This window comes from Macaca mulatta, chromosome 10 (genome assembly GCF_049350105.2).
Source record: "Macaca mulatta isolate MMU2019108-1 chromosome 10, T2T-MMU8v2.0, whole genome shotgun sequence".
NCBI lineage: Eukaryota > Metazoa > Chordata > Mammalia > Primates > Cercopithecidae > Macaca > Macaca mulatta.
Window position 1 is genome coordinate 98,651,510 of NC_133415.1, and position 27,871 is coordinate 98,679,380.

A 27,871-nucleotide genomic window follows, 5' to 3' on the forward strand; every position below is an offset into this window, starting at 1 on the left:
CCGTCAGATAGCAAATACACCCCCTTCCTCTTGTAACCCGGTCAGGCCTAGGGCTCCTCCTGACTTCCAGAATAAGCCACCCAGTTGGGCGGACCCTTAAGGCATTCTGGGCCCACGCCAGCCCATAAACCCTCATAGTGTGACCTTTGACCCCTGGTGTGATCTTGGGCCTGGGCTGGGACCAGCCCCTGGTGTGGGTTGTGGGGGCGGCCATGGAGCTGGGCAGCTGCTTCAAGACCTATGAGGACTTCAAGGAGTGCTTCAGCGCCTACAAAAGGGAGAACAGGTGCTCCTTCATTCTCAGGGACTGCGTCTCCGTCCGCTTCCACAACCTCAACCATGGCACCTCCATCCGCGAGGACATCCTGTAAGGGCGGGCGGGCGGGGCGGGGCGGGGCAGGAGGGTGGGGAGGAGGCTGGAACTCCGGAGGGCTGCCTGGAGGAGGAGGGGATGCTTAGGCACGCTTTGGGCTGCGTGGCCATTCATTCAACAGGCACTCATTGAGCACCTGTTGTGTACCTTGTGAAGAGAGCTAAGCCTCCACGGCCGTCGGTTTTTGACCACCCACTTCACTTTCACTCCATCCATAGGCTTTTCTGGAATTTATAACTGCAGTTTCTGCCATTGTTTTGAGCAGCTGCCACAACCCAAATACAAAGTATGGCTTTCATAAACGGATAAAAACACCTTGGTGATAATTTCCTTCATCAGTCTCCTCTTTACAAAACAGTCATATGGTCATTTGAATGTTCGTTCATTCATTCATTCAATTTTTAGTTCATATATATTTGTTGAAACAGGGTCTCACTCTGTCCCCCAGGCTGGAGTGCAGTGGCACAATCAGCTCACTGAACCTTCAACTGCTGGGCTCAAGCGATCCTCCCACCTCAGCCTCCCAAGTAGCCAGGCATGGTGGCTCCAAGTAGCCACCATGCCTGGCTAATTATTTTTTATTTTTGTAGAGACTAGGTCTTGTTATGTTGGCCAGGCTGTTCCCAGACTCCTGGACTCAAGCGATCTTTCAGCGTATCAAGGTGTTAGGATTAACAGGCATGAGCCACTGCGCCTGGCCTATTCATTCATTTTGTAAATGGTTTTTGAGCTCCTTATATCAACCGTTTTTCAAACACTTTCCATGTGCCAGGCAGTGTTCTCTATGCATGCTTTACCCTGCAGGGCTTTTTTTTCAGAATTATAGATAAACGTTATTTTTTTCCATTTGACAGATGAGAAGTCAGGCTTATAAGTTAAGACAGGAGTTGAAAACTCAAATGCCTTCAGGGCTTAGGTGAAACAGCCTAGTGTAATAAAGTTTTAACTTCGAATTTTACTTTAAGAAAAAGAATGATGAAATAGCAACCAACACCAGGTCTTTGTGCTAGGGACAACAGAAGTGTGAAATGGGCAAAATGGAGAGCAGATGCCATCTAATCAGCTCCAGCTGATGGCTGCCATATGAAAATAAAGATCTAGTGTTGCCAGAATTTGGGGCAAGAGTTATCAGAAATCCACACTTTATGTGGATTTTTCCATTAAAAAAAATTGAATATCAGTTCAAATTTTAACTCAGAGCATGCGGGCCAACTCAGAGTTAAAGCATATCCGAGTTTGAGACTTGGATTGAAATACTCAACCAAAGCTCCTCAATTAGAGAGCCAGGCTATATTCTTTCCATTATTCTGAAGTCCAGTGTTACGCTGGGTATAGATGACATAAAGATGAATAAGTGTTCAGACTATCCCCAGAGAACTAGGATAAACTTGAACTCAAGCAAACTGGCATGTGATAAATGCTTTAAAAGGAATGTGCAAAAAAAAAAAGAAAGAAAGAAGAAATGTGCAGAGAAAGAAATGACAAATGCCTGGGAGGTGGGGAAAGTCTTCACACTGGAATTGATGGTTTCCCTGGGCTGTGAATGAATGTAGAGTGCTAGAGTAGATCTGTGGTTAATTACTGAGTAGCATGGAGGCATTTGACCAGAAGTTGCTGTGCAGAAGGACCTGCAGGAGCAAAGACAAAGATACATGAAAGAAGGTGGCATGTTAGAGTAACAGTGAGGGATGCCATGTTTGGCGGGAGATTAAGTCATTTGCAGTCTAAGGGTCTCTAGTGACCATTGTGAGGTGTTTGGACCTTGTCCTTTATGGGTAAGACCTTACTAAGCAATGAGAAGAATACAAAAAAAAAAAAAAATCACAGTTGCCCCTAAACACCCTTCAGGAAGACCATATCCAGTGTCTAGCACAAGGTGTGGCCCATAGCAGGCATTAAATCATTATTGAATGAGTGAGTTAGCAAGTACTAACCATGTGATTCAGGGAAATAGGTGCTGCAAGAAAAAAAAAAAAAGAATCCATTTCCTTTCCTTTCCACCTCCTAGAGGCTGCCCAGCGCACCTTGGGTCATGGCCCCCTTCCTCCATCTTCAAAGCCAGCAGTAGCAGGTTGAGTCATCATATCACTCTGACCTTATTTCTGTCATCACGTCTCTGACTCCCTCTTCTGCCTCCCTTTTCCACTTTTTTTTTTTTTTTTTTGAGATAAAGTTTTGCTCTTTTTGCCCAGGCTAGAGTCTCGGCTCACCGCAACCTCTGCTTCCCGGGTTCAAGTGATTCTCCTGCCTCAGCCTCCCGAGTAGCTTGGATTACAGGCATGCGCCACCACCCCGGCTAATTTTGTATTTTTAGTAGAGATGGGGTTTCTCCATGTTGGTCAGGCTGGTCTTGAACTCCTGACCTCAGGTGATCCACCTGCCTCGGCCTCCCAAAGTGCTGGGATTACAGGCGTGAGCCACTGTGCCCGGCCCTTTTCCACTTTTCAGGAGCCTCATGATTATATTGGGCCTACCCAGATAATCCCAGATAATTTCCCTATTTTCAAGTCAGCTGATAGCAACCTTAATTCTATCTGCAACCTTAATTCTCCTTTGCCATGTAACCTAACATATTCACAGATTCTAGGATTAGGACAAGGACATCTTCAAGGGACCATTCTGCCTGCCACAAAAAGATTAATATCCTGGAGGGAAAAATGGTGTGAGTCAGTGCAGATGTAAACATGATGTACTTCAATTAGAAAACAGTGATGGGCTGGGCACAGTGGCTCACACTTGTAATCCTAATACTTTGGGAAGCTGAGACAGGGAGATTGCTTGAAATCAAGAGTTCAAGACCAGCCTGGGCAACAAAATGAGATCCCCATCTCCACAAAAAAATTTTAAAATTAGGGGCCACTCGTGGCGGCTCACACCTATAATTCCAGCACTTTGGTAGGCTGAGGCAGGCAGATGGAATGAGGCCAGGAATTCTAGACCAGCCTGGGCAATATGCCAAAACCCCATCTCTACAAAAAATACAAAAAGTAGCCAGGTATAGTAGTGCGTGCCTGTAGTACCAGCTACTCTGGAGTCTGAGGCAGGAGGATTACTTGATCCCAGGAGTAAGAGGTTGCAGTGAGCTATGATCGCACCACTGCACACTACATTCTAGCCTGGGCAACAACAGAGTAAGATCCTGTCTCAAAAAAAAAAAAAAAAAAAGCAGTGATGTATGTTTGCACGCACATACAAAAGCCATGAGGAGACCTGCTTAGTTAGAAGGAAGGATTTATGCTGGAGCAGCAGGAAAGGAAATTGGAAGGTTGATAAGCAGGTTGGTGGGTTGGGGTTTGTTTTGTTTGTTTTAGAACACAAGGTCTCGCTCTGTTGCCCAGGATAGAGTACAGTGGGAGGATCATAGTTCACTGTAACCTTGAAATTCTGGCCTCAAGTAATCATACTACCTCAGCCTCCTAAGTAGCTAGGACTACAGGCATGCACCCCCATGCCAGGCTAATTTTTTTAAATTTTTTTTATTTTTTGTGTTGAGACAGGGTCTTGCTATGTTGCCCAGGCTGGTCTTGAACTCCTAGCCTCAAGCTGTCCTCCTGCCTCGGCCTCCCAAAGTGCTGGGATTACAGATGTGAGCCACCATGCTGGACCTAGTTTTGTTTTTAAAGGTGAACAATTTTAAAAGTGTTTTGGGGCCAGGCACAATTCAGTCACTTGAACCCAAGAGGCAGAGGTTGCAGTGAGTCGAGATCATGCCACTACTCTCCAGCCTGGGTGACACAGTGAGACTCTGTCTCAAAATAAATAAATAAAAAGTGTTTTTGTTTTTGAGTGGTTAACATAATTAAGAAATTTTTTCAAACAGTACAGAACAGAAGGGACTAAAAGGGTCATTTCCACTGTGTTAGCTTTTTTTTTTTTTTTTTTTTTTGAGATGGAATTTCACTCTGTTGCCAGGCTGGAGTGCAGTGGCGTGATCTCAGCTCACTGCAAGTTTTGACTCCCTGGTTCAAGCAATTCTCCTGCCTCAGCCTCCCGAGATTACATGCACGCACCCCACACCCAGCTAATTTTTGTATTTTTAGTGGAGACAGGGTTCCACCATGTTTGCCAGGATGGTCTTGATCTCCTGACCTCATCCACCCACCTCGGCCTCCCAAAGTGCTGGGATTATAGGTGTGAGCCACTGTGCCCAGCCTGTATTATCTTTTTTATCCATATTTATTTATTTATTTATTTACTTACTTACTTATTTTGAGATAGAGTCTTGGTCTGTCACCCCGGCTGGAGTGCAGTGGCGCGATCTTGGCTCACTGCAACCTCTGCCTCCTGGGTTCAAGTGATTCTCCTGCCTCAGCTTCCCAAGGAGCTGGGACTACAGGCATGCACCACCACGCCTGGCTAATTGTTGTACTTTTTTTTTTTTTGAGACGGAGTCTCGCTCTGTCGCCTAGGCTGGGATGCAGTGGCCGGATCTCAGCTCACTGCAAGCTCCGCCTCCCGGGTTTACGCCATTCTCCTGCCTCAGCCTCCCGAGTAGCTGGGACTACAGGCGCCCGCCACCTTGCCCGGCTAGTTTTTTGTATTTTTTAGTAGAGACGGGGTTTCACCGGGTTAGCCAGGATGGTCTGGATCTGCTGACCTCATGATCCGCCCGTCTCGGCCTCCCAAAGTGCTGGGATTACAGGCTTAAGCCACCGCGCCGGCCAATTGTTGTATTTTTAGTAGAGTTTTGTTGTACTTTTAGTAGGTTTCGCCATGTTGGCTAGGCTGGTGTGGAACTCCTGACCTCAAGTGATACACCCGTCTCAGCCTTCCAAAGGACTGGGATTACAGCTGTGAACTGCCATGCCCAGCCTATTTATTTATTTATTTTTATTTTTGTAGAGACGAGGTCTCACTATGTTGCCCAAACTGATATTGAACTCCTAGGCTCAAGCGATCCTCCCTTCTCGGCCTCCCAAAGTGCTAGGATTACAGGCATGAGTCACTGTCCCTGGCCCACTGCATTATGTAGACACAAGCAGCGTTACCTTCCTGAGAGATACTGAGGCTAAACAAACATGTCTTGTATATGCATATGCATCTTTTTGTTGTTTTAACACAGTGGCAGCATACTATTTAGACATAGCCTTCTGTACCTGCTGGACCTGGCTCTTCTCACTTATCAATATATCTTGGATATTATCCCACTGTGTGGGCAGTTTGATTTGACTTCTGTTTATTTCCTTTATTTTTATGTATTTATTTATTTATTTATTGCAATTGTTGACTAAAAAGTTACTGCATGCTAGTGTCTGGAGATATGTTGTTGAAAAATATACATTGAATCTCTGGTCTTGTGGAGACAAATACTAATCTATAATCACAGAAATAATAATTTCGTTAAGGTGGTAGTAGAGCTCCAAAGGACAAACCCAGGGTGCCATGTGGAGGGGTGATGGTGACACTTATTCTGGTTGTCAGGAACAGGGTGGGGGTGCTGGTTGACACCCTGAACCAATGCAGGCTCTTGCTCAGAAACAACTGTCAGCCCTGAGATTTTGCAGATACTTTACAAAGCACATTCTGACCTGGTTCTCTGAATAACCTTGTCAGAGGCAAATTTTGCTATTCCCGTTAAATTAGTTAATACAAGTAAAGTGCTAACAGCAGTGGCTTGTAGACAGAAACTAGTCCATAAATATAGTATTATTTTACAGATGGGGAGACAGAGCCAGGAGAAGTCAAACATTAAGAGACAAATAGTTTAGGGCCAGGCGCAGTGGCTCATGTCTGTAATCCCAGCACTTTGGGAGGCCAGGGTGGACAGATCACTGGAGGTCAGGAGTTCGAGACCAGCCAGGCCAACATGCTGAAACCCTGTCTCTACTAAAAATAAAAAAATTAGCCAGGCGTGGTGGTGCGCATCTGTAATCCCAGCTACTCAGGAGGCTGAGGCAGGAGAATCGCTTTAACCCAGGAAGAGGAGGCTTAAGTGAGCTGAGATGGCACCACTGCACTCCAGCCTGAGCAGCAGAGCGAGACTGTCTCAAAACAATAACAAAAAGAAATGAAGATTAGACCCAGCCTATCTACTGACAGAGCTCTTCATTGTTGTACTTAGCCACTGGGCTCTAATAGTTTTCTAATGTCACTTGTCCGTTTTTCCCTCAACAAACTTGTGGTAAGAGGCTATGTGTTTACCATGGGCCAGGAGTACAAAGATGAGCTAGAGTACAAAGATGGGTAAATTGTTAGCTCCACCCCTGAGGACAGTAGTGGACTGAGGTAGCTTAGGAGGCAGTGAATTCATGAGCAGCACAGGTCTTTCGCAGAAACAAGTTGACTGCTAGTTGTGATGTTATAAAGGACATTCTTGGATCATTTATTGCACACTGGCTCTGTGCAGAGCTCACTGTCTTGGGCTTTTTGAGTAATACATGGATGTCTTGGAGGACTGGAGGGTTGGTGGGGAAAATGTTTTTAGGAGGTAATTTAGTACATGTTTCTGCAGTCAAATACACATATTACTGGGTGGTCAGGTGAGATGATATTAATACTTACGTGAATATGTAGACATAAAGTTCCTTGATAAGCAAAGTAAAGCAAGTAAACTAATTTAAAGAAAACCATTTACAGCTGGATGTGGTGGTGCACACCTGTAATCCCAGCACTTTGGGAGGCTGAGGCAGGTGAATCACTTGAAGTCGGGAGTTCGAGACCAGCCTGCCCAACATGGTGAAACCATCTCTACTAAAAATACATAAATTAGCCAGGTGCTGTGGTGGGCATCTATAATCCCAGCTACTCAGGGGGCTAAGACAGGAGGATCCCTTGAACCTGAGAGGCGGAGGTTGCAGTGAGCTGAGATCACGCCACTGCACTCCAGCCTGGGTGACAGAGTGAGACTCCATCTCAAAAAACTTTTTGAAAATAGGGCAGGACCGGGTGCGGTGGCTCATGCCTGTAATACCAGCACTTTGGGAGGCTGAGGCAGGCGGATCACGAGGTCAGGAGATCGAGACCATCCTGGCTAACACAGAGAAACCCCATCTCTACTAAAAATACAAAATAATTAGCCGGGCATGTAGCCGGGCGCAGTGGCTCACACCTATAATCCCAGCACTTTGGGAGGCCAAGGTGGGTAGACACCTGAGGTCAGGAGTTCAAGACCAGCCTGGCCAATATGGCAAAACCCCATCTCTACTAAAAATACAAAAAATAGCCGGGCATGGTGGCTTACACCTGCAATCCCAGCTACTTGGGAGGCTGAGGCAGGAGAATCACTTGAACCCGGGAGGCAGAGGTTGCAGTGAGCTGAGATCACACCATTGCACTCCAGCCTAGGCAACAAGAGCAAAACTCTGTCTCAAAAAAAAAAAATTATCCAGGCTTGGTGGCGGGCGCCTATAGTCCCAGCTACTCGGGAGGCTGAGGCAGGAGAATGGCATGAACCCGGGAGGCAGAGCTTGCAGTGAGCCAAGATCACACCACTACACTCCAGCCTGGGTGACAGAGTGAGACTTCATTTCAAAAGAAAAAAGAAAAGAAAAGAATAGTGCAAATATTATATGAATGGCTATGGCAGATGTAAAGGTGATTGGCAATTCTTTATCTGGAAAAGCTGGCCTAATGGTTAAAAGGAAGAGTGCTGGAGTAAAAGAGACTGCCTTTGCCCTTGACCTTGGGCAAAACTTAACCTCTTGATATAGTTTCATCCTTTACGAAATGAGAAGGGTGTGACGATGATTAGGAAAATTCACAGCGGGCATGGTGGCTCACGCTTGTAATCCCAGCACTTTGGGAGGCCAAGGCAGGCGGATCACCTGAGGTCAGGAGTTTGAGACCAGCCATGGTCAATATGGTGAAACCCCATCTCTACTAAAAAGACAAAAATTAGCCGGGCGTGGTGGCCGGCGCATGTAATCCCAGCTACTCGGGAGGCTGAGGCAGGAGAATCGCTGGAACCTGGGAGGCAGAGGTTGCAGTGAGCCAAGATCACGCCATTGCACTTCAGCCTGGGCAACAGAGTGAGACTTCGTCTCAAAAAAAAAAAAAAAAAAAAAAAAATCAGGCTAGGGGGCAGTGGCTCATGCCTGTAATCTCAGCACTTGGGAGGCCAAAGTGAGAGGATTGCTTGAGCCCAGGAGTTTAAGACCAGCCTGGCCAACATGGTGAAACCATCTCTACTAAAAATACACAGATTAGCCGGGTGTGGTGATTGGCACCTGTAATCCCAGCTACTCGGGGCTGAGGCAGGAGGATCACTTGAACCCGGCAGAGGTTGCAGTGAACTGAGATCACACCACAGCACTCCAGTCTGGGTGACAGAGCAAGACTCCTATCTCAAAAAAAAAAAAAAAAATTGAAAACAATAGTGCAAATATTATATGGGTGGCTATGGCAGATGTAAAGGTCATTGGGAATTCTTTTTCTAGAAAAGCTGGCCTAACGGTTGGAGCTCTGGAGTAAAAGAGACCCCCTTTGCCCTTGACCTTGGGCAAAACTTACACAGTTTTGTCCTTTACAAAATGAGAAGGGTGTGGTGATGATTAAGAAAATTCAAGCTAGGGGCAGTGGCTCATGCCTGTAATCCCAGCACTTGGGAGACCAAGGTGGGAGGATTGCTTGAGCCCAGAAGTTCAAGACGAGCCTGGGCAACATGGCGAGACCCCATTTCTACAAAAAAAATAAATTAACTGGTCGTGGTGGCATGCTTTTGTGGTCCCAGCTACTCAGGAAGCTGAAGCCGGAGGATCACTTGAGCCCAGAAGTTTGAAGCTACAGTGAGCCATGTTTGCACCACTGCACTCCTACCTGAGCAACAGAGACCTTGTCTCAACAAAAGAAAGAAGAAAAGGAAAGGAAAATGCATGTAGCAGCTAAAACAGTGCTCAGTAAATGTTTGCTGAAGCTGTAACTATAGTATATAATAGAAAGCGGTAGTTATTTGAAAAAGAGTCAAAGGTGTGTGCTCTGGGAATTACAACTAAATGACCAAAAGTGCATGTCAAAAAAATAAAATCAGATCAAGTTAGAATTTTTTTTTTTTTTTCTTTGAGATGGAGTCTCGCTCTTGTCGCCCAGGCTGGATCGCAGTGGCGCTATCTCAGCTCACTGCAACCTCCGCCTCCCAGGTTCCAGCGATTCCCCTGCCTCAGCCTCCTGAGCAGCTGGGATTACGGGTGCCTGCCACCATGCCGGGCTAATTTTTGTAGTTTTAGTAGAGACAGGGTTTCACCATGTTGACCAGGTTGGTCTCGAACTCCTGATCTCAAGTGATCCACCCACCTCAGCCTCTCAAAGTTCTGGGATTACAGGCATGAGCCACCACACCTGGCCAGAAAAATTTTTATTATGCCCACAAAAGAACAGTTGGAGATTGGTAAGACACTCCAGTCACTGTAGTAAGGGCAGTGCTAATAAAGCCTAAGGAAGGAAGTATTTTGACCTTTTTTGTGATTGGCTGTTATACATTAACATTCTGTTTACAGCCAGTAGAGCTGTTCAAACTGTTTTGTCTATAACTGATTCCTTTAATTTTACTGAATCATGCTGACAAGGATGTAAAACTTTGTGTTCTGTTTATGATTGATCAGAGCTAGCATTTCAGGGAATCAGGATATCTTAAATTCTGGCTATGTGGCTGTGGGCAGTTGGCCTTGGAGTATATCTAAACTGTGGCCTCCACTTTCATTTTTCTTGAAACATCACTATCAACTGGGAAGAGTCTGTGACTTTATGCCCAGTTTCCCCTCTCATATTTTCATGACGTTGTTTTTCTTTTTGTTATGCCATTTGAGGGGTTAAAGTACTGGCTGTCTCTCTCCATTGCTATTCAGGTTAACAGCCACCATTTGCAAACACTTTGTTGGAGCTCATTCCTTCTCTGCTAGGAACTTTACAAGCATTGTCTCAGTTAATCCTACAGCACCTTTGGCAGGACCTTTGTTATGAGAGTTTTTATTATCCATGTATCCATAGTTACAAGGCTATATAGAAAAGCAAAAGTCATCACACAAAAATCTTGCTAACAAACTACTTATAAAATTAGTCGCTACTTAACCATCCCTCTGCTTATCCCTGCCAGTCCAATTAACATGTTTGGTAGTCAATTTCTGGCTGACGAAGAGATACATTAAGCATCAAGGTAATACAAATGTAAATAAAACTGACTGCAGACTGAAATGGCACATCTCCCAAAAGTTGTAGGAGGAGGGCGAAATCCCTGAAAGTGATGATAGAAAACTTTCAGCCTTATACCAGTTAACAAAGGAAGAGGGGAAATCAACAAGGATGATGAGATGACAAAAACTTGAAAAGTAGAGGATTTGCTTAGGAAAAATTAAGCCCTTGGGAAACTTAGTAAAGCTCAGGAATATTTTGGCAGAACCATCCTTTGTATGTTGCAAAAGTGAGACAGGAAATGAAGTATAGTGTTTATGATTTTTTTTTTTTTTTTTTTAAAGACAGAGTTTTGCTCTCTTGTCCAGGCTGGAGTGCAGTGGCACAAACTTGGCTTACTGCAACCTCGGCCTCCTGAGTAGCTGGGATTACAGGCATGCGCCACCGCACCCGGCTAATTTTTGTATTTTAGTAGAGACGGGATTTCACCATATTGGCCAGGCTGGTCTTGAACTCCTGACCTCAGGTGATCCACCAGCCTTGGTCTCCCAAAGTGTTGGGATTACAGGCGTGAACCACTGCACCTGGCCTAGTGTTTGGGAAAACTATAGTAGGAAAAGAATAGTTGCTTTAAGTCATTCTTTGATTATTCTGAGAATTGGCATATAGCTGCCATTATAACCTACTTTTGCTAAATATAATAATAATTATTATAATTATATTTTGAGACAGGGTCTTGTTTTGTCACCCAGGCTGGAGTGAAGTGGTGCGATCTCGGCTCACTGCAACCTTCGCCTCCTGGTGCAAGCAGTTCTCCTGCCTCAGCCTCTTGAGTGGCTGGGATTACGGGCACGAGCCACCACACCCAGCTAATTTTTGTGGAGATAGGGTTTCACCATGTTGGTCAGGCTTGTCTTGAACTCCTGACCTCAGGTGATCCACCCGTCTCAGCCTCCCAAAGTGCTGGGATTACAGGCGTGAGCTACTGCGCCAGGCCCTGCTAAATATAATATTAACTTTATAATTTTAGTCTCATTTTTAAAGGTAAAGTTCCACCCAGATCTTATTTATCACTATTCCCTATGAAATGTTTCTGGGTGGCCGGGCCTGGTGGCTCATGCCTGTAATCCTAGCACTTTGGGAGGCCGAGACGGTTGGATTGCTTGAGGCCTGGAGTTCAAAACCAGCCTGGCCACATGGTGAAACCCTGTCACTACTGAAAGTACAAAAAATTAGCCAGACGTGATGGTGGGCGCCTGTAATCCCAGCTACTCGGGAGACTGAGACAGGAGAATCACTTGAATCTGCGAGGCAGGGGTTGCAGTGAGGCGAGATCATGCCACTGCACTCCAGACTGGGCAATAAGAGCGAAACTCTGTCTCAAAAGAAAAAAAAAAAAAGAAAGAAAGAAATGTTTCTGGCCGGGCGCGGTGGCTCACGCCTGTAATCCCAGCACTTTGGGAGGCCGAGGCGGGCGGATCACAAGGTCAGGAGATCGAGACCACGGTGAAACCCCGTCTCTACTAAAAATACAAAAAATTAGCCGGGCGCGGTTGTGGGCGCCTGTAGTCCCAGCTACTCGGGAGGCTGAGGCAGGAGAATGGCGTGAACCCGGGAGGCGGAGCTTGCAGTGAGCCGAGATCGCACCACTGCACTCCAGCCTGGGCGACAGAGCGAGACTCCGTCTCAAAAAAAAAAAAAAAAAAAAAAAAAAAGAAATGTTTCTGGGTATGTTTTTGGCTGCAATTAGCTGAAAACCGTGACTCAAAATGGCTTATTGCAGTTACTTAGAAGCCCAGAGGTGGGCCTCCAAAGGTCGTTGTCTCAGTGACCTGGACTCTGCATTTTTCCACTCTGCCATGTTCAGGTCTCAGCTTTGTCCTTAGGAAAGCTCCCCTCGTGGCACAAATGCAGGAGTGACATCCAGAAGAAAAAGCCTTCCGTGCCAGGCGTGGTGGCTCACGCCTGTAATCCCAGTGCTTTGGGAGGCCGAGGCAGGCAGATCACGAGGTCAGGAGTTCAAAACCAGCCTGGCCAACACGGTGAAACCCCGTCTCTACTAAAACTACAAAAATTAGTCAGGCATGGTGGCGGGCGCCTGTAATCCCAGCTACTCGGGAGGCTAAGCCAGGAGAATTGCTGGAACCCGGGAAGCGAAGGTTGCAGTGAGTTGAGATCATGCCAATGTACTCCAGCCTGGGCAACAGAGCAAGACTCCGTCTCAAAAAAAAAAAAAAAAAAAAAGGCCGAGTGTGGTGGCTCACGCCTGTAATCCCAGCACTTTGGGAAGCTGAGGCAGGCAGATCACGAGGTCAGGAGTTCAAGACCAGCCTGACCAATATAGTAAAACCCCATCTCTACTAAAAATACGAAAATTAGCCAGGTGTGGTGGCACACGCCTGTAATTCTAGCTACTCAGGAGGCTGAGGCAGGAGAATCGCTTGAACGCGGGAGGTGGAGGTTGCAGTGAGCCAAGACCGTGCCAGTGCACCCCAGCCAGGGTGACAGAGGGAGACTCCATCTCAAAAAAAAAAAGCCTGCCTTGGTTTCCTGCCGATTTCCTATCATGTTTCTTTGTCCCGAATTGGGCCAATATCCATGCCCATTCCTAATACAATTACCTTAATTGGCTTAGACTAGCTCTGAAGCAAGTAGCTATATGAGGGAGGAATGACAACTGAAGAAAATAGAAAAGAAAGGACAAAGGATGTTGAGTTGGCAACTGACAATTCCTGCTATAGCCTTTTAAATTAATTTACTTTAAGTGGTACTGATTATTCATATTGGTATTTCCATATATAGAGGGATAAGAAATTGGAGGCTTAGAGGAAGTGAAGTGACTTAACCAAGGTCACATAGCCAAGTGGAATTTATTTTTTTTTTTTTTACTTTTTTGAGACAGTCTCACTCTGTCACCCAAGCTGGAGTGCAGTGGCACTATCTTGACTCACTGCAACCTCTGCCTCCCGGGTTCAAGTGATTCTCCTGTCTCAGCCACCTGAGTAGCTGGGATTTCAGGTGTGTATCAGCATGCCTGGCTAATTTTTTGATTTTTTAGTAGAGATGGAGTTTCTCTATGTTGGCCAGGCTGGTCACCAACTCTTGGCCTCAAGTGGTCCACCTACCTTGGCCTCCCAAAATGCTGTGATTACAGGTGTGAGCCACGGCGCCCAGCTATTGGAAGTCATGATGCAAGCTGTTGTTGTTTGCATCATGAATTCCAAACTTAATGAGTGCTAGGTTGAAGTTATTTTTTTCTGTTTACCTTAATCTTCTATTGAGATATAACGTGTATTGAAGTGCAGAAATCTTTTGCAAGAATTCGTTGAGCACCATAGTTATATTCATCTGTACTTATTGTCTCCCTGGTGAAGGCATAAACTCCCTTCAAGATGGGGACAAGGTTTTATACTTTCCTGAATATCCTTTAGTGCTTATATCTAACAGCACTTAGCCAGGATCTGGAGGGGGTCAGCCAGTCTTGCTTCCTTCCAATTTACTCTGTAGATGTTTGTGGTTTTCTACTGTAACTACAGAGGTAAAGGAGCCATTGGTGTTTCCAGTGTCTGGCACATAATAGGTGCTCTATGAATGTCAAATGAATGACTGAGGCATAAAAAGTACTTCCTATAACGTAAGTAGTATAATAGGAAGATCACTGGGATAGAATTCTCTTAGAAGACATGATTCCTAGACCTAGCACTATTACTCTTACCGAATATAACTTTGGACAAGTCATTTGTTTAATTTCAAACATTTACTGAATTCTGTGTACCAAACACTGTACAAGTTGTTCAAAAGGCTACAGAGTCTCTACTCTCAAAGTCTAGTCGGGGAGAGATTACACAGGAGTGAAACCCCATCTCTACTAAAAAAAAAGAAAAAAAATAGCCAGGCATGGTGGCAGGCACCTATAATCCCAGCTACTTGGGAGGCTGAGGTAGAAGAATCGCTTGAACCCAGGAGGTGGAGGTTGCAGTGAGTCAAGATCGCACCACTACAGCCTGGGCAACAAAACGAATCTCTGTCTCAAAACTAAAACAAATAAAAAAACACAGTATGTTTAGAGATCCTTAAGGAAGTTTTGAACCTGTCCAATGTGTTGGGAGTCAAGATGAGGGGGTAACAGTGGGAATTCAGAGAAAGGATAAATATTTTGAAGGAAGACAGGCAGCATAATGGTTAACTAGTCAGACTGCAGACAAGCAAGCAGTATAAATCCCATGTCCCCAGGTCTTAGCTGGAGGATTAAATCCCAGATTCTCATCCTTGAGAACCTCTTTAAGCTTGTTTTCCCATCTGTAAAATGTAGATGATAACAGAATCCTTTTCCTACTATAAAATAATGCACATTGGGGGCTTAATGTAGTTGGCTATATAATAAATCCTCAATACATGTAGCAGTGGTGGGGGGAACTCATAAAGACTTGTTAACTTATTGGATGTAGGTGAGAAAGAAGAATCAAAAAGAATATCCAGGTTCCCACCCTGGAAGGGGCAGACATAAATGGAGCCAGGAATGGTACAAGGAGCTTTGTGGTGGGCACTCATTAGTACCTTCCTTTGGAATAGTTCAACAAATGTTCACTAAGTACACATAAAGTCAATATAACTTGACGAGCTAGAGTTAGGCTAAGATGTCGAGTCAGCAGAAGAGTGGTACCCAACTAAGGGCTTGAGGAAGGCTTCCTAGAAAAAATGATGGGTGCACATAGTCCTTAAGGATAAGCAAGCTTTGTGAGGAGGGAAGGTAGGAAGGCCATTCTGGACAAAGGCACAAACATGCACAAAGGTGAGACAGAGCATGGTGAACACACAAAGTTGTAGACATTTTGTCTTTCTAGGACACAAAAAACAAGGTGATGAAAACAAGGCTGGAGAGACAAGTGGAGACCACACAGTGGTCACCCCTCACTGGCCTCACTGTACTACTGGACTGCTCCAACCCATCCTGGCCCAGAGCTAGAGGTGGCACCACCCCCACACTGTGTAGGCAATAGGTACAGACACTCTCAGCCCCAAACCCCTCCACCCTGTTACTGTGAGACTCACACATCCTGTTTTCCCAAGCTTGCCCCACAGGGTGAGCAAACTGGACCAGCTGGATTAGAGTATTTGGAAAAGTACAGGTAGGGCTTCTAGGCTATGCCACGTCAGGCCCGGGGGTGAGATTTTTTTCCCCTTCCCTGGTCTTTGGACTGGGGCACTCCCTGAGGAGGCAGGAGTGTGACCCATCCCACCCATTGGTGGTCCGTGATCCGTTCATCCAGTACATCAGCCATAAGCATCTGCTGGGCCGGGCGGAGTGGCTCACACCTGTAATCCCAGCACTTTGGGAGGCTGAGGTGGGTGGATCATCTGAGGTCGGGAGTTCAAGACCAGCCTGGCCAACATGGTGAAACCCCATCTCTACTAAAAATACAAAATTAGCCGGGCATGGTAGCGCATGCCTGTAATCCCAGCTACTCGGGAGGCTGAGGCAGGAGAATCGCTTGAACCCAGGAGGCGGAGTTTGGAGGTTGCAGTGAGTCGAGATCGAGCCATTGCTCTCCAGCCTGGGCAACAAGAGTGAAATTCCATCCCAAAAAAAAAAAAAAAGCATCTGCTGAAGGCACAGCATTGTGTTAGAGGCTTGGACTACCCTGAGGAATAATAGTCCTGACACTTGAGGACATCCCCATCCAATTGGAAAAGCACTGGATAAACATCTCAGAAAATGTCACAAGGCATAAAAGCTGTAATAATAACAGCTAACTTGTATTTAGCATAAACAAAAGGCCTAATCAGGCTTTGAACTAAATATTTTGCCTATGGCTCATTTAATCTTAATAACAACCGTAATGAGATTATCTCATTTCATGAGGAGGAAACTGTATACAGAGAGGTGATTGACTTGCCTAAGGTTGAACGGCTTATGAGTAGTAGAGCCAGCATTCAAGTCCAGTCAGCCTCCAGTGTCCCCCCTCTTTAGCCATTAGCCACCCAGAGAATCTGCTAAGCCTTATAGATAAATGCTATGAATTCAGAGGCAGGAGCAATTACTGTGGCTTGGGGGCATCCACAAAGGCTTTCTAAGATGGTGGCACCTGATTTGGGCCTTGAAACTGGTTGAATAGAGATAGGAAAAGAACAGATGCTCAATTTAACTGCCCCTGTCTTTTGAGTCATCACTTTAAGCCTAGAATGACAAAGCTAGAAAAGACCCTAGATATCATCTAGCCCAGTGATTATCAAATTTTCTTAGGATGTGGACATTTTTCATTAAATGTAGCATGAGCAGAAGCCAGGTGCAGTGGCTCATGCCTGTAATCCCAGCTACTTGGGAGGCTAAGGTGGGAGGATTGCTCAAGCCCAGAAGTTCGACACCAGCCTGGGCAACAGTGAGACCTTGTCTCAAAAAAGAAACAAAGGCTGAGCGCGGTGGCTCATGCCTGTAATCTCAGCACTTTGGGAGGCTGAGGTGGGTGGATCACTTGAGATCAGGGGTTCGAGACCAGCCTGGCCAACATGGTGAAACCCTGACTCTACTGAAAATACAAAAATTAGCCAGGTGCAGTGCTGCATGCCTATCATCCCAGCTACTCAATAGGCTGAGGCAGGAGAATCCCTTGAACCCTGGAGGTGGAGGTTGCAGCGAGCTGAGATTACACCACTGCACTCCAGCCTGGGTGACAGAGTGAGACTTTGTCTCAAAAAGAAAGATGAGCAGTGACCTTGTCTCTTCAAAAGGAGGACCAAACATTCTCTAGCCCAAAAAGGCCCTGAAAAGTTCAATTGAGAACCACTGATTAGTCCAATGTCCTTGGAGCTTCGTTTTATCTTTGCTATCTGGATAAGGAAGAGACAGCAGTAGTTCCCAAAATACGCAAATGATGGGGACGTTTTAAATGGGAGTAACCAACTGAGCACTCTGCTGCTGCTGCTTATCTATTTGCCCTCTTGTCCTGCCTCAGGGTGAATTGTTGGCAGCTACAAATGGCAACCAAGAGAGAATGGAGTTGGGGCTCCATTCTCTCTTGAGAATGTGCAGTAGAGGAATATGAAGGGAGCTGGAGTTGGAGAGACTCTTAAAGAAACAGCTGAGTAATTTGGGACTGGAGAATTAATGTAAATCTCTTCTTGGTTCATGGGATTTTGTTGTTGTTGTTGTTATTGTTTTTTTCCCCATGATGCAACCCTCAGGAGATCATGAGAACACGTGCCCTGATTTGGGGGGATTTTAATTTAAAAAAATTTTTTTTGAGACGGGGTCTCGCTCTGTCGCCCAGGCTGGAATGCTGTGGTGCGATCTCGGCTCACTGCAAGCTCCGCCTCCCGTGTTCACGCCATTCTTCTGCTTCAGCCTCCCAAGTAGCTGGGAGTACAGGTGCCCACCACCACACCGGCTAATTTTTTGTATTTTTAATAGAGATGGGGTTTCACTATGTTAGCCAGAATGGTCTCGATCTCCTGACCTCGTGATCTATCTGCCTTGGCCTCCCAAAGTGCTGGGATTACAGGCATGAGCCACCATGCCTGGCCAACATTTTTTTTTAATTAGAGACAGTCTCTTGCTGTGTTGCCCAGGCTGTTCTCAAGCAGTCCTCCCACCTTGGCCTCCCAAAGTGCTGGGATTACAGGCGTAAGCTACAGCGCCCAGCCTTCCTTCTTTCCTTAATTCTATTTGTCTGTTCGTTTGTTTTTGAGACGGAGTCTTGGGCTGTCGCCCCGGCTGGAGTACAGTGGCATGATCTCGGCTCCCTGCAATCTCCGCCTCCCAGGTTCAAGGGATTCTCTTGCCTCAGCCTCCTGAGTAGCTGGGATTACAGGTGGCTGCCACCACGCCTGGCTAATTTTTGTATTTTTAGCAGAAATGGGGTTTCACTATGTTGGCCAGGCTGATCTCAAACTCCTGACCTGTGACTTGCCCACCTTGGCCTCCCAAAGTGTGGGGATTACAGGCGTGAGCCACCATGCCCAGCCTTAATTCTATTAATATATAAATCCTTTGCTTTAAAAAAAAACAAAAAAACAGACTCTTGGTCTGCTGCTTAGGCTGGAGTGCAGTGGCACAAATCAGAGTTAACTGCAGCCTCAAACTCCTGAACTCAAGCAATCCTCCAGCCTCAGCCTCCCGAGTAGTTGGGACCACAGTTGGGAACCACTACACTTGGCCCTATGGAGTTTTTTCTATTTGTTTGTTTTTTTGTTTTAAGACAGAATTTTGCTCTTGTTGCCCAGGCTGGAGTGCAATGGCGCGATCTCAACTCACCGCAACCTCTGCCTCCCAGGTTCAAGCGATTCTCCTGCCTCAGCCTCCCGAGTAGCTGGGACTACAGGCATGCACCACCACGCCTGGCTAATTCTGTACTTTTAGTAGAGTCAGGGTTTCTCCATGTTGGTGGTCAGGCTGGTCTTGAACTCCTGACCTCTGCCCATCTCGGCCTCCCGAAGTGCTGGGATTACAGGCGTGAGCCACCGTGCCCAGCCATTTGTTTGTTTTTTTGAGACAGGGTCTCACTCTGTTGCCCAGGCTGGAGTGCAGTGGCATGAACATGGCTTACTGCAGGCTTGACCTCCCAGGCTCAAGCAGTCCTCCCTTCTCAGTCTCCTGAATAGCTGGGACTACAGGAACACATCACCGCACCTGGCTGATTTTTACGTTTTTTTAGAGCCAGGGTCTTACCATGTTGCCCAGGCTGGTCTCAAACTCCTGGGCTCAAGTGATCCTCCCGCCTCGGCCTCCCAAAGTGCTGGGGTTATAGGCATGAGCCACTGTACCCAGACCCCTTCAGGGTCTTATCTTTATAAGGGGTGCCTTATCTTTATAAGGCGTGGGGGATGGTCAGCACCTTTCTCATTGTCACCTCTACCTTCCCTAGGTATGTGCAGGTGAAATTTGTCTGCATTCGGACCCAATCAAACAGGAGGAGAACCCAGGAGGCAGACATGTGCCCAGCGTACTTGCTCCTAAGGTACAACGAGAGACTAGATAGACTATTTATCAGTGAACTGAACACACAGCACATACATAGTGACTCTAAAGTGGCTAGTCTTGGAGGAGACACCACTGGCAAATCTCAAAAGACAATGTGCCTGCAGAGATTCCAGCCTGTGCAGCCCACAAGCAAAAAAGACCTTGACACTGCCGATAAGTCCCTGGTTGAGCCATCGTTTTGCTTAGATAAAGTACAAGTGTCCTCAAAGCCAGAGCAGGAAGGCATCACTCCTTCTGACCTGGCCAAGATAGCAAAAGTGATGAAGAACTTCCTTAAGGTAGATGAGGGTTCCATGGCTTCCTTTAGTGTGGGTGACAGCCAACACCTGGACCGACTCAGCTTCCAGAGCAGTAAGATGAGTGACCTGTTCATCCGCTTTCCAGAGAATCTCTTGCTACACCGGGTGGAGAACACCCAGGGCCACATCCTCTATGCTTTCTTGGTGGAGAACAAGGAACGAGAAAGTCGAGTGGTGCACTTTGCTGTGCTCAAGGCGGAGACGGCCACCTCTGTGGCCAAGATGCTGAGCATCTTCACAGAGTTCAACTCCGATTGGCCCAAGGTCAAGGTGGTCTTTGTGGACCCTTCATTCCATCACCGGGCTATCCTGCAGGAGATCTTTCCTGCTGCCCGCGTCCTCCTTTCCATCTACCACACAACCCGACTCTTGGAGAAGAAGCTGCATCGTAGTTCAGCAAATCCATCCTTTAAAAGGCTCATGAAGGAAGCCCTGCGGGAGGCTGTGTTTGTCACTTCCGAAGCCAGCCTGAAAAATCTCTGCCAGATGTCCCAGGCCCTACTGGATGAGGATCTCTTCAACTTCCTGCAGGCCCACTGGTTCACCTGTGAACTGCTGTGGTACATGCATGTTAGGAAGGGCCTGCTTGCGTGTAACACCTACATGGACAGCCTAGACATTGTCACCAGCAAGGTGTCAAGCCTCTTTCGGGAACAGCAGTCCCTGCTGGACTGCATCCTCTGCTTTGTGGATTACATCGACTTCTTTAATACCAAAGGCTTGAAGAACTTGCCCACAGCTCCTCCCAAGTTAAAGAGAGCTCGGCCAGCAAGCGTGCCACTGAAGTCCAAGAAGGCTTTTGGAATCTATGGAGAAAGCCTTACCAGCCTCCCTGTAGAAGAGACCAAGCCAGACTCACAGCAGGTACAGGTGCAGCAGCGGTCACAGGTGCCACCCTCGCAGGTTGGCATGCTGGACACCTTGCACCAGAGTGGCTCTGAACTAGCCTACAAGCTGTGCCACAATGAGTGGGAGGTGGTACAGAACTCCACCCAGCTAGTGGACATGGCTGGCTCTTCAGTGGACGTTCAGCTGCTAGAGGACTCTCACCAGGTTAGCAAAGATGGCTGTAGCTGCAGCTGTTCCTTTCAACAATGGTACCACCTGCCATGCCGACACATTTTGGCTCTGCTGCACACCAGCCAGCAGCCGGTTGGTGAAGCCATGGTGTGCCGCCGGTGGCAGAAGAAGTACCAGCACCTCCTTGGGCCCAATGGGGAGCTCCAGGATCATAGCGTGGTCCCAAACACAGGCCAGCCTGAGAAGCAGGGACGGAACGACATGATTCAGGACCTAAGCAGGGAGTTAGCAAACCTGCTCATGCAGACTGAGGGGCCAGAGCTGGAGGAACGCTACTCCACCCTGCGCAAGATTGTGGATATCTGGGCTGACCCCTCCCAGCCGTCTGAGTTCGTTCAGCAGCCAGGAGACTTTAAGGATGTGGGCAGCCTCCCTTTCCTCTGGGGAAAGCAAGAAGAAGGGGAGGGATTCCCTCCCGCTACAGCTGTGATGCATTATTGAAGCACTTTAGCTGAGGCATTGGACCACAAACACTTCTCCTTGGAAGAAGTGAGAGTTTAAAGTGGGCAGGACATGCTAGGGGTCAGCATTTTAGCCAATGTCTTCCTAGGTAGGGCTAGGAATATTGTTACAGTAGAGAGGAAAGGAACTCCACTGTGTGACGGTCCTTTCAATCTGCCCTTCTCAGCCCTACTTTTGGCATTCCTTGGGAGCCTCAGTTGTTGTTCAAGGCCAAAGTTATCTCCGTGCTGCAAGGTCACCCTCTTCCTCCCCCAGCCCCTGAGATCAGATCTTATTTGCCCTGCAAAGATGAATCCCTGCCTCAGGATAGGGTGAGACAAAATGGGTCTGGTAAAAGGGCCTGTTTTCAGGGACAAAGGGAATGAGGATGATCTTTGGCTGTTGCTGCTCTTTATGAAGAATCTTATTTGTAACTTTTTATTCATATTAAAGTTGTTTTTAATAAAATTAAGTAAACAAGGGAAATGTGTTCTGCTTGATCAGGGAAGGAAGAGGAATTGCATAGCAATAGGACTCGACTTTACAGTTAGGAAGTGGATGCTCTAGGGTGGATTTATTAATTTTAAAGAAAATTGAGGCCGGGCGTAGTGGCTCATGCCCATAATCCCAGCATTTGGGATGTCGAGGTGGGTGGATCATCTGAGGTCAGGAGTTCGAGACCAGCCTGGCCAACATGGTGAAACCCTGTTCTACTAAAAATACAAAAATTAGCCAGGCACGGTGGCCCACCTATAATCCCAGCTACTTGGGAGACTGAGGCAGGAGAATCACTTGAACCCAGGAGGCAGAGGTTGCAGTGAGCCTAGATCGCGCCACTGCACTCCAGCCTGGGTGACAGAATGAGACTCTATCTCAAAAAAAAAAAAAAAAAAAAAAAGGAAAATTCAGTATTAGCAACCTAATGGGGTTGTGGAGCCAAATAGAACCTGATGCCTCACATTCAAGGATTTCGCAATCTGCCTCTTACCTTGCCCCCTTCCTACAACCAAGCTTTCAAGGTTGATTTCAGGTTGCCTTATGTTCTAGCGGGAAGAGGCCAAATAGACTGGAGGGTGTGGGGGAAAAAACCTGAATCTTAGACTGGCAGCAACTTGCTGGAGAGCTGTGGGCAATTTCTTTGACCTCAGTTTCCTCTGTAAAAATTAGCATGTTGACCTGTTCTAATCCCAAATTTCCCCTCTAGGTTTACGTAAGCACCTTTTTTTTTTTCTTTCTTTCTTTTTTTCCTAATGAGATGGAGTTTCGCTCTTGTTGCTTGTTGCCCAGGCTGGAGTGCAATGGCAGAATCTCGGGTCACTGCAACCTCCGCCTCCTGGGTTCAAGCGATTCTCCTGCCTCAGCCTCCCGAGTAGTTGGGATTACAAGCATGTGCCACTACACCTGGCTAATTTTTTGTATTTAGAGAAGGGGTTTCACCATGTTGGTCCGCCTGGTCTTGAACTCCTCATCTCAGACAATCCACCTGCTTCGGCCTCCCAAAGTGCTGGGATTAAAGGCATCACCTACCGCACCCGGCCCAATAACATTGTTGATGCAAAGTACCAACACTGATTTGATGTTGCTAGTTGGTAAACTTAATCCTCCAAGGCCTGGTAAACACCCAGCTTTCTAAGTCTGCCATCTTTCAAGGGAACTGAGGACAAGAGACCAGTCAGTAGGCCCTTACACTAGTGTAGTAGGACCCTAAATAAGTCATGGCACCATTCTGAAGAATACTGGAGGGGGTCGGGCTAGCGAATGCCAAATTTTGGCTTGTTTAAGGGGATCTGGATTTCCTCAGCTCTAAAAGTTGGGCTCCCGATCCCCGAAGGAGCAGTAGAATTTGAGACCTGGAACTCAGTTTCCTCATAAGGTAGAATATGCATTACGACTATATATGCACCGTTTCCTAAACTCCAGGGGCTTTAGAGTCTGACACACACACATACACAGAACAAAACAAAACAAAAAATCGCAGTGGCTCACACCTGTAATCCCAGCACTTTGGGAGGCTGAGGTGGGCGAATCACGAGGTCAGGAGTTCGAGACCAGCCTGGCCAACAGGGTGAAACCCCATCTCTACTAAAAATGCAAAACATCAGCTGGGCTTGGTGGCAGGTGCCTGTAATCCCAGCTACTCAGGAGGCTGGGGCAGGAGAATCATCGCTTGAACCTGGGAGGTGGAGGTCGCAGTGAGCCGAGATCGTGCCACTGCACTCCATCCCAGGCGACAGTGCGAGACTCCATCTCAAAAAAAAAAAAAAAATCTATAAAATTGCTATTTATTTTCCTTTTCATTTTCTGCCTTTGAAGGAGCTTCCATAGTAACGTGTCCTTCCAATCGCCTAGCCTGAAGGGAGGCCCCAGAGCTCCAGCTTCAAGGCTCGGCTCTCCCAGATGCAAGTATCGTTAGACTCTCATTGGTTACCGCCGCCGAGCCCCTTGTAACCCTGGCAACACTGCCCGCCCGCGAATCCTCGCGCTACGATTGGTCCATGGCGCTAAAGCCTGAAAGTGAATTCCTCAGACATTGGCCCGAGTCACTGCGATGCTGACACCGTGGTTGGTGAGTTTGGATGTCAGTCAGAGTCGGAGGAAGGGTCAAATAGGGAGAAATGGCGACGGAGCCAGGCTGTGGGTGAGTGATTCCTGAAGGGGTGGAAGTGTGAGACAGTGGATCACTGCAGTCAGCCGTCATACAGCTCCCAAAGTGGTGTGAGGGAGGTTTTCTTCTCATCCGGCTCCAGCCGGACTCGGAACGTCAGACATCCACATCTCCCACCCAGGTTAGAGGTGAGAGGTCAAAGGCCGTATTCCCTCTCTATTGGTTTTTGGACCCAGGTACTGCGGACAGCGGTCAGGATCCGGAACCAAAGACTCAGCTTTCAGCTACTTACAGAGTAATGGTGGGCAAGTCATTTAGCTTCTTTGAGCTTTAGTTTATCATCTGTAAAATGAGGACGGTAACTCGGTCTGGGGCCAAATAGAGGAAACGCTGGAATAGACCATTGCTGCTAAAAGAGGGATATAGTAGAGGCAGGAGAAGCTATGTACATTTATTAGCCATATTTTATGGTGGAAGGGATTGAGGCTCAGAGAGGGTCACTGACTTGCCCAAGATCACACAGCAAGTTTGGAGCAATTGCAGTTCAAGTCTTATGCATACCAGGACCAAAGGAAAGAATGGATGCCGATCAGTCATTTATAAATATAAAATCATATTTTTATTTTATTTTATTTTTTGAGACGGAGTTTCACTCCGTCACCCAGAGCTGGAGTGCAGTGGCGCAACCTCGGCCTCCTGGGTTCAAGCGAGTCTCCTGCCTCAGCCTCCCGAGTAGCTGAGACTACAGGCATGGGCCAGCATGCCCGGCTAATTCTTTTTGTATTTTTAGTAGAGACAGGGTTTCACCATGTTGGCCAGGCTGGTCTCGAACTCCCAACCTCAAGTTATCTGCCCACCTTGGCCTCCCAGAGTGCTGAGATTACAGGCATGAGCTACTGCACCTGGCCAGAATGCTATTTTTTTTAAAAGGCCATATGCAGCTCTGGCCGTACCTATTTAAATCCCCTGTAACCATATCTTTCCATAGCTAGCTTCTTATCATTTAGATCTCAGCTCCAATATCATCCTTCTCCCCGAGAGGCCTTCCATTAGCACTTTAACTAAAGTATCCCTCCCTTCCCCAGCTTACTCTCTGACATGTTACTCAGGTTTATGGTCCTTGTAAGCTTCATTATTGGATATATTTTTGCTTATTTGTTCACATGTTTATTCACATGTTTATTATGTATCTTCCCCTAGAACAGTGCTGACATATAGTAAGTGTTCAACAAATATTGTGTGGATGAATAATTGAAGAGCCAGGTGCCTGCTGTCTCCTTAAACCTCTGTTCCTCTCCATAGGCCCGTCTTTGGAAAAAGATCTGGGAATGATTGTCTAGCCTCAAGCCTCAACTTACTTGAAGCTTAAGAGACTCAAAGCCTCATGGACAGCTGCCCTGCAAAGAAAGTATTTTGACCTTGGCATTTGGACATCTCCCATCTCCCCCATGGCCCTGACAATGCTGAATGGGCTCCTGATTAAGGACTCAAGCCCACCTATGCTGCTGCACCAGGTTAATAAGACTGCCCAGTTAGATACCTTCAACTACCAGAGCTGCTTTATGCAGAGTATCTTTGACCATTTCCCTGAGATCTTATTTATCCACCGGACCTATAACCCAAGGGGTAAGGTCTTATATACCTTCCTGGTGGATGGACCTCGGGTGCAGCTGGAGGGTCATCTTGCCCGAGCAGTCTACTTTGCCATCCCTGCCAAGGAGGACACTGAAGGCCTGGCCCAGATGTTTCAGGTATTCAAGAAGTTTAACCCAGCATGGGAGAGAGTCTGTACCATCCTGGTGGATCCCCATTTCCTTCCACTGCCCACCCTAGCCATGGAGTTCCCCGCAGCTGAGGTCCTGCTCTCAGCCTTCCACATTTGTAAGTTCCTCCAGGCCAAGTTCTATCAGCTGTCCCTTGAACGACCCATGGAAAGGCTGCTCCTGACCTCCCTGCAGAGCACAATGTGCTCAGCCACAGCAGGCAACCTGAGAAAGTTGTACACACTTCTGAGCAACTGCATCCCCCCAGCCAAGCTGCCCGAGCTTCACTCACACTGGCTGCTCAACGACCGCATCTGGCTGGCTCACCGCTGGAGAAGCCGAGCTGAGAGCAGCCGCTACTTCCAGAGCCTCGAGGTCACCACCCGCATCCTCAGCCAGTTCTTTGGCACCACCCCATCTGAGAAACAAGGTATGGCTTCTCTGTTCCGTTACATGCAGCAGAACTCTGCAGACATGGCAAACTTCAACCAGGGCCTGTGTGCCCAGAACAATCATGCCCCCTCAGACACCATCCCCGAAAGCCCCAAAGTGGAGCAGCTGGTAGAATCCCATATCCAGCACTCCCTTAATGCCATCTGCACAGGGCCAGCAGCCCAACTCTGCCTGGGCGAGCTTGCTGTGGTCCAGAAATCCACACACCTCATTGGCTCTGGCTCAGAAAAGATGAACATACAGATCCTGGAAGATACCCACAAGGTGCAGCCCCAGCCCCCTGCCAGCTGCAGCTGCTACTTTAACCAGGCCTTCCACCTGCCCTGCCGTCACATCCTAGCCATGCTCAGCGCCCGCCGCCAGGTGCTCCAGCCCGACATGCTGCCGGCTCAGTGGACGGCAGGCTGTGCCACCAGTCTAGACAGCATCCTGGGCAGCAAGTGGAGTGAGACCCTGGATAAGCACCTGGCAGTGACTCACCTCACTGAGGAGGTGGGTCAGCTGTTGCAGCACTGCAGCAAGGAGGAGTTTGAGCGGAGGTACAGCACCCTGCGGGAACTGGCTGACAGCTGGATTGGGCCTTATGAGCAGGTCCAACTCTGATTATTCTCAATGCCCAGAGATGCTCATGCACCTGTGCACACTGCACACTCACATCCACCTGTACACACACACACACACACACACACACACACACACTCTCTCTCTCTCTCTCTCTCTCTCTCTCACTCTCTCACTTATACTGTTGTATTTCCGTGGGCCCTCCTTCTAGAATAAGGACAAGGTTCAAAGGTCTTCTCATCTACCATGGCCTGCTACCTAGCATGTGTCTAGCTCAATGAGACAGGAGTCAGCAGATCTTATCTGTTTAGTTTACTCAGGTGGCCACATACAGTCTCTATTGTATATTCTTGGTTTTGTTTTAACATTTTCATAAGGTAAAAAACATTCTTAGCTCAAAGGTCTTATAAAAACAGGCAATCCAGCTCGGCGTGGTGGCTCACGCCTGTAATCCCAGCACTTTGGGAGGCTGAGGTGGACAGATCCCTTGAGGTCAGGAGTTCAAGACCAGCCTGGCCAACATAGTAAAACCCCATCTCTACTAAAAATACAAAAATTAGCCAGGCATGGTGGCGGGCACCTATAATCCCAGCTACTCAGGAGACGGAGGCAGGAGAATCGCTTGAACCCGGGAGGTAGAGGTTGCAGTAGGCCAAGATCCTGCTGCCACTACACTCTAGCCTGGGAGGGAGAGACTCCATCTAAAAATAAAATAACGGCAACCCCTGGTCTAAGATAAGAGATTAAACATCAGGTTGAGGTTTGGGGCGTGGTAGCAATTGCCCTAGTCATGAGATGACTCACTTAACCCATCTCCTTTGAGTGAACTGGGCTGGGAGGCTTCCTACAGGGGAAGAGGCCCCTCTGGGGAGCTGGCTCAGCCAGGCTCCCTGAACTTCTTTCCTTGTCCTATCCTGGGGTCAATAAAACTGAATGCTGCATATTCTATCACTTGTCTAGTTTTTTTTTGTTCCATAGAAGGCAGTTTAGGGTATATCATGGAAAGAATAGACTTTAGAGTGTTATACAACATGTGAATCCTGGTTGATTCCTTCCCTGCTTGATTTTTGTGCCTGGTTCTGCCTTTTACTAGCCATGAGTCTTATTAGGGTAAATTACCCCTCTAAACCTCAACCTGATTGTCTGTAAAAATGGGGATTTCCACAGGGTACGTTTACAGAGCAGGCATACCTAGTGGGTGCTCAATTATTAATTTTCCTTCCTTGCCTATGGTCCTATGATCTGCCTTCAACATGC

General features: G+C 47.3%; 2 protein-coding genes across 6 annotated transcripts; both read left to right on the plus strand.

Moving 5' to 3' along the window:
• Nucleotides 1-5: 5 nt before the first annotated feature.
• ZSWIM3 (zinc finger SWIM-type containing 3) lies at nt 6-21,718 on the plus strand. Its single transcript, XM_001106293.5, has 2 exons — nt 6-367; nt 19,297-21,718. Exons 1-2 carry the CDS (start codon nt 213-215, stop codon nt 21,230-21,232), a joined length of 2,091 nt encoding a protein of 696 aa, XP_001106293.1. The 5' UTR covers nt 6-212; the 3' UTR covers nt 21,233-21,718.
• Nucleotides 21,719-22,440: 722 nt separating this feature from the next.
• ZSWIM1 (zinc finger SWIM-type containing 1) lies at nt 22,441-27,562 on the plus strand. Of its 5 annotated transcripts, none has more exons than XM_028828454.2 (2): nt 22,441-23,798; nt 25,140-27,562. In XM_028828454.2, exon 2 carries the CDS (start codon nt 25,286-25,288, stop codon nt 26,654-26,656), a length of 1,371 nt encoding a protein of 456 aa, XP_028684287.1. In that variant the 5' UTR covers nt 22,441-23,798; nt 25,140-25,285; the 3' UTR covers nt 26,657-27,562. The 5 variants fall into 5 exon arrangements, with proteins under 5 accessions (XP_028684287.1, XP_077808001.1, XP_028684285.1 ...); XM_077951875.1 differs by lacking the exon at nt 22,441-23,798 and adding an exon at nt 23,836-24,138; XM_028828452.2 differs by lacking the exon at nt 22,441-23,798 and adding an exon at nt 23,836-24,025.
• Nucleotides 27,563-27,871: the final 309 nt, after the last annotated feature.

Coding starts and splice junctions, on each gene's coding strand:
- ZSWIM3 (XM_001106293.5), top strand. CDS start 213: ATGGAGCTGGGCAGCTGCTTCAAGACCTATGAGGACTTCAAGGAGTGC. Junction 368..19,296: donor TCCATCCGCGAGGACATCCT/GTAAGGGCGGGC, acceptor TACCTTCCCTAG/GTATGTGCAGGTGAAATTTG.
- ZSWIM1 (XM_028828454.2), top strand. CDS start 25,286: ATGGCCCTGACAATGCTGAATGGGCTCCTGATTAAGGACTCAAGCCCA.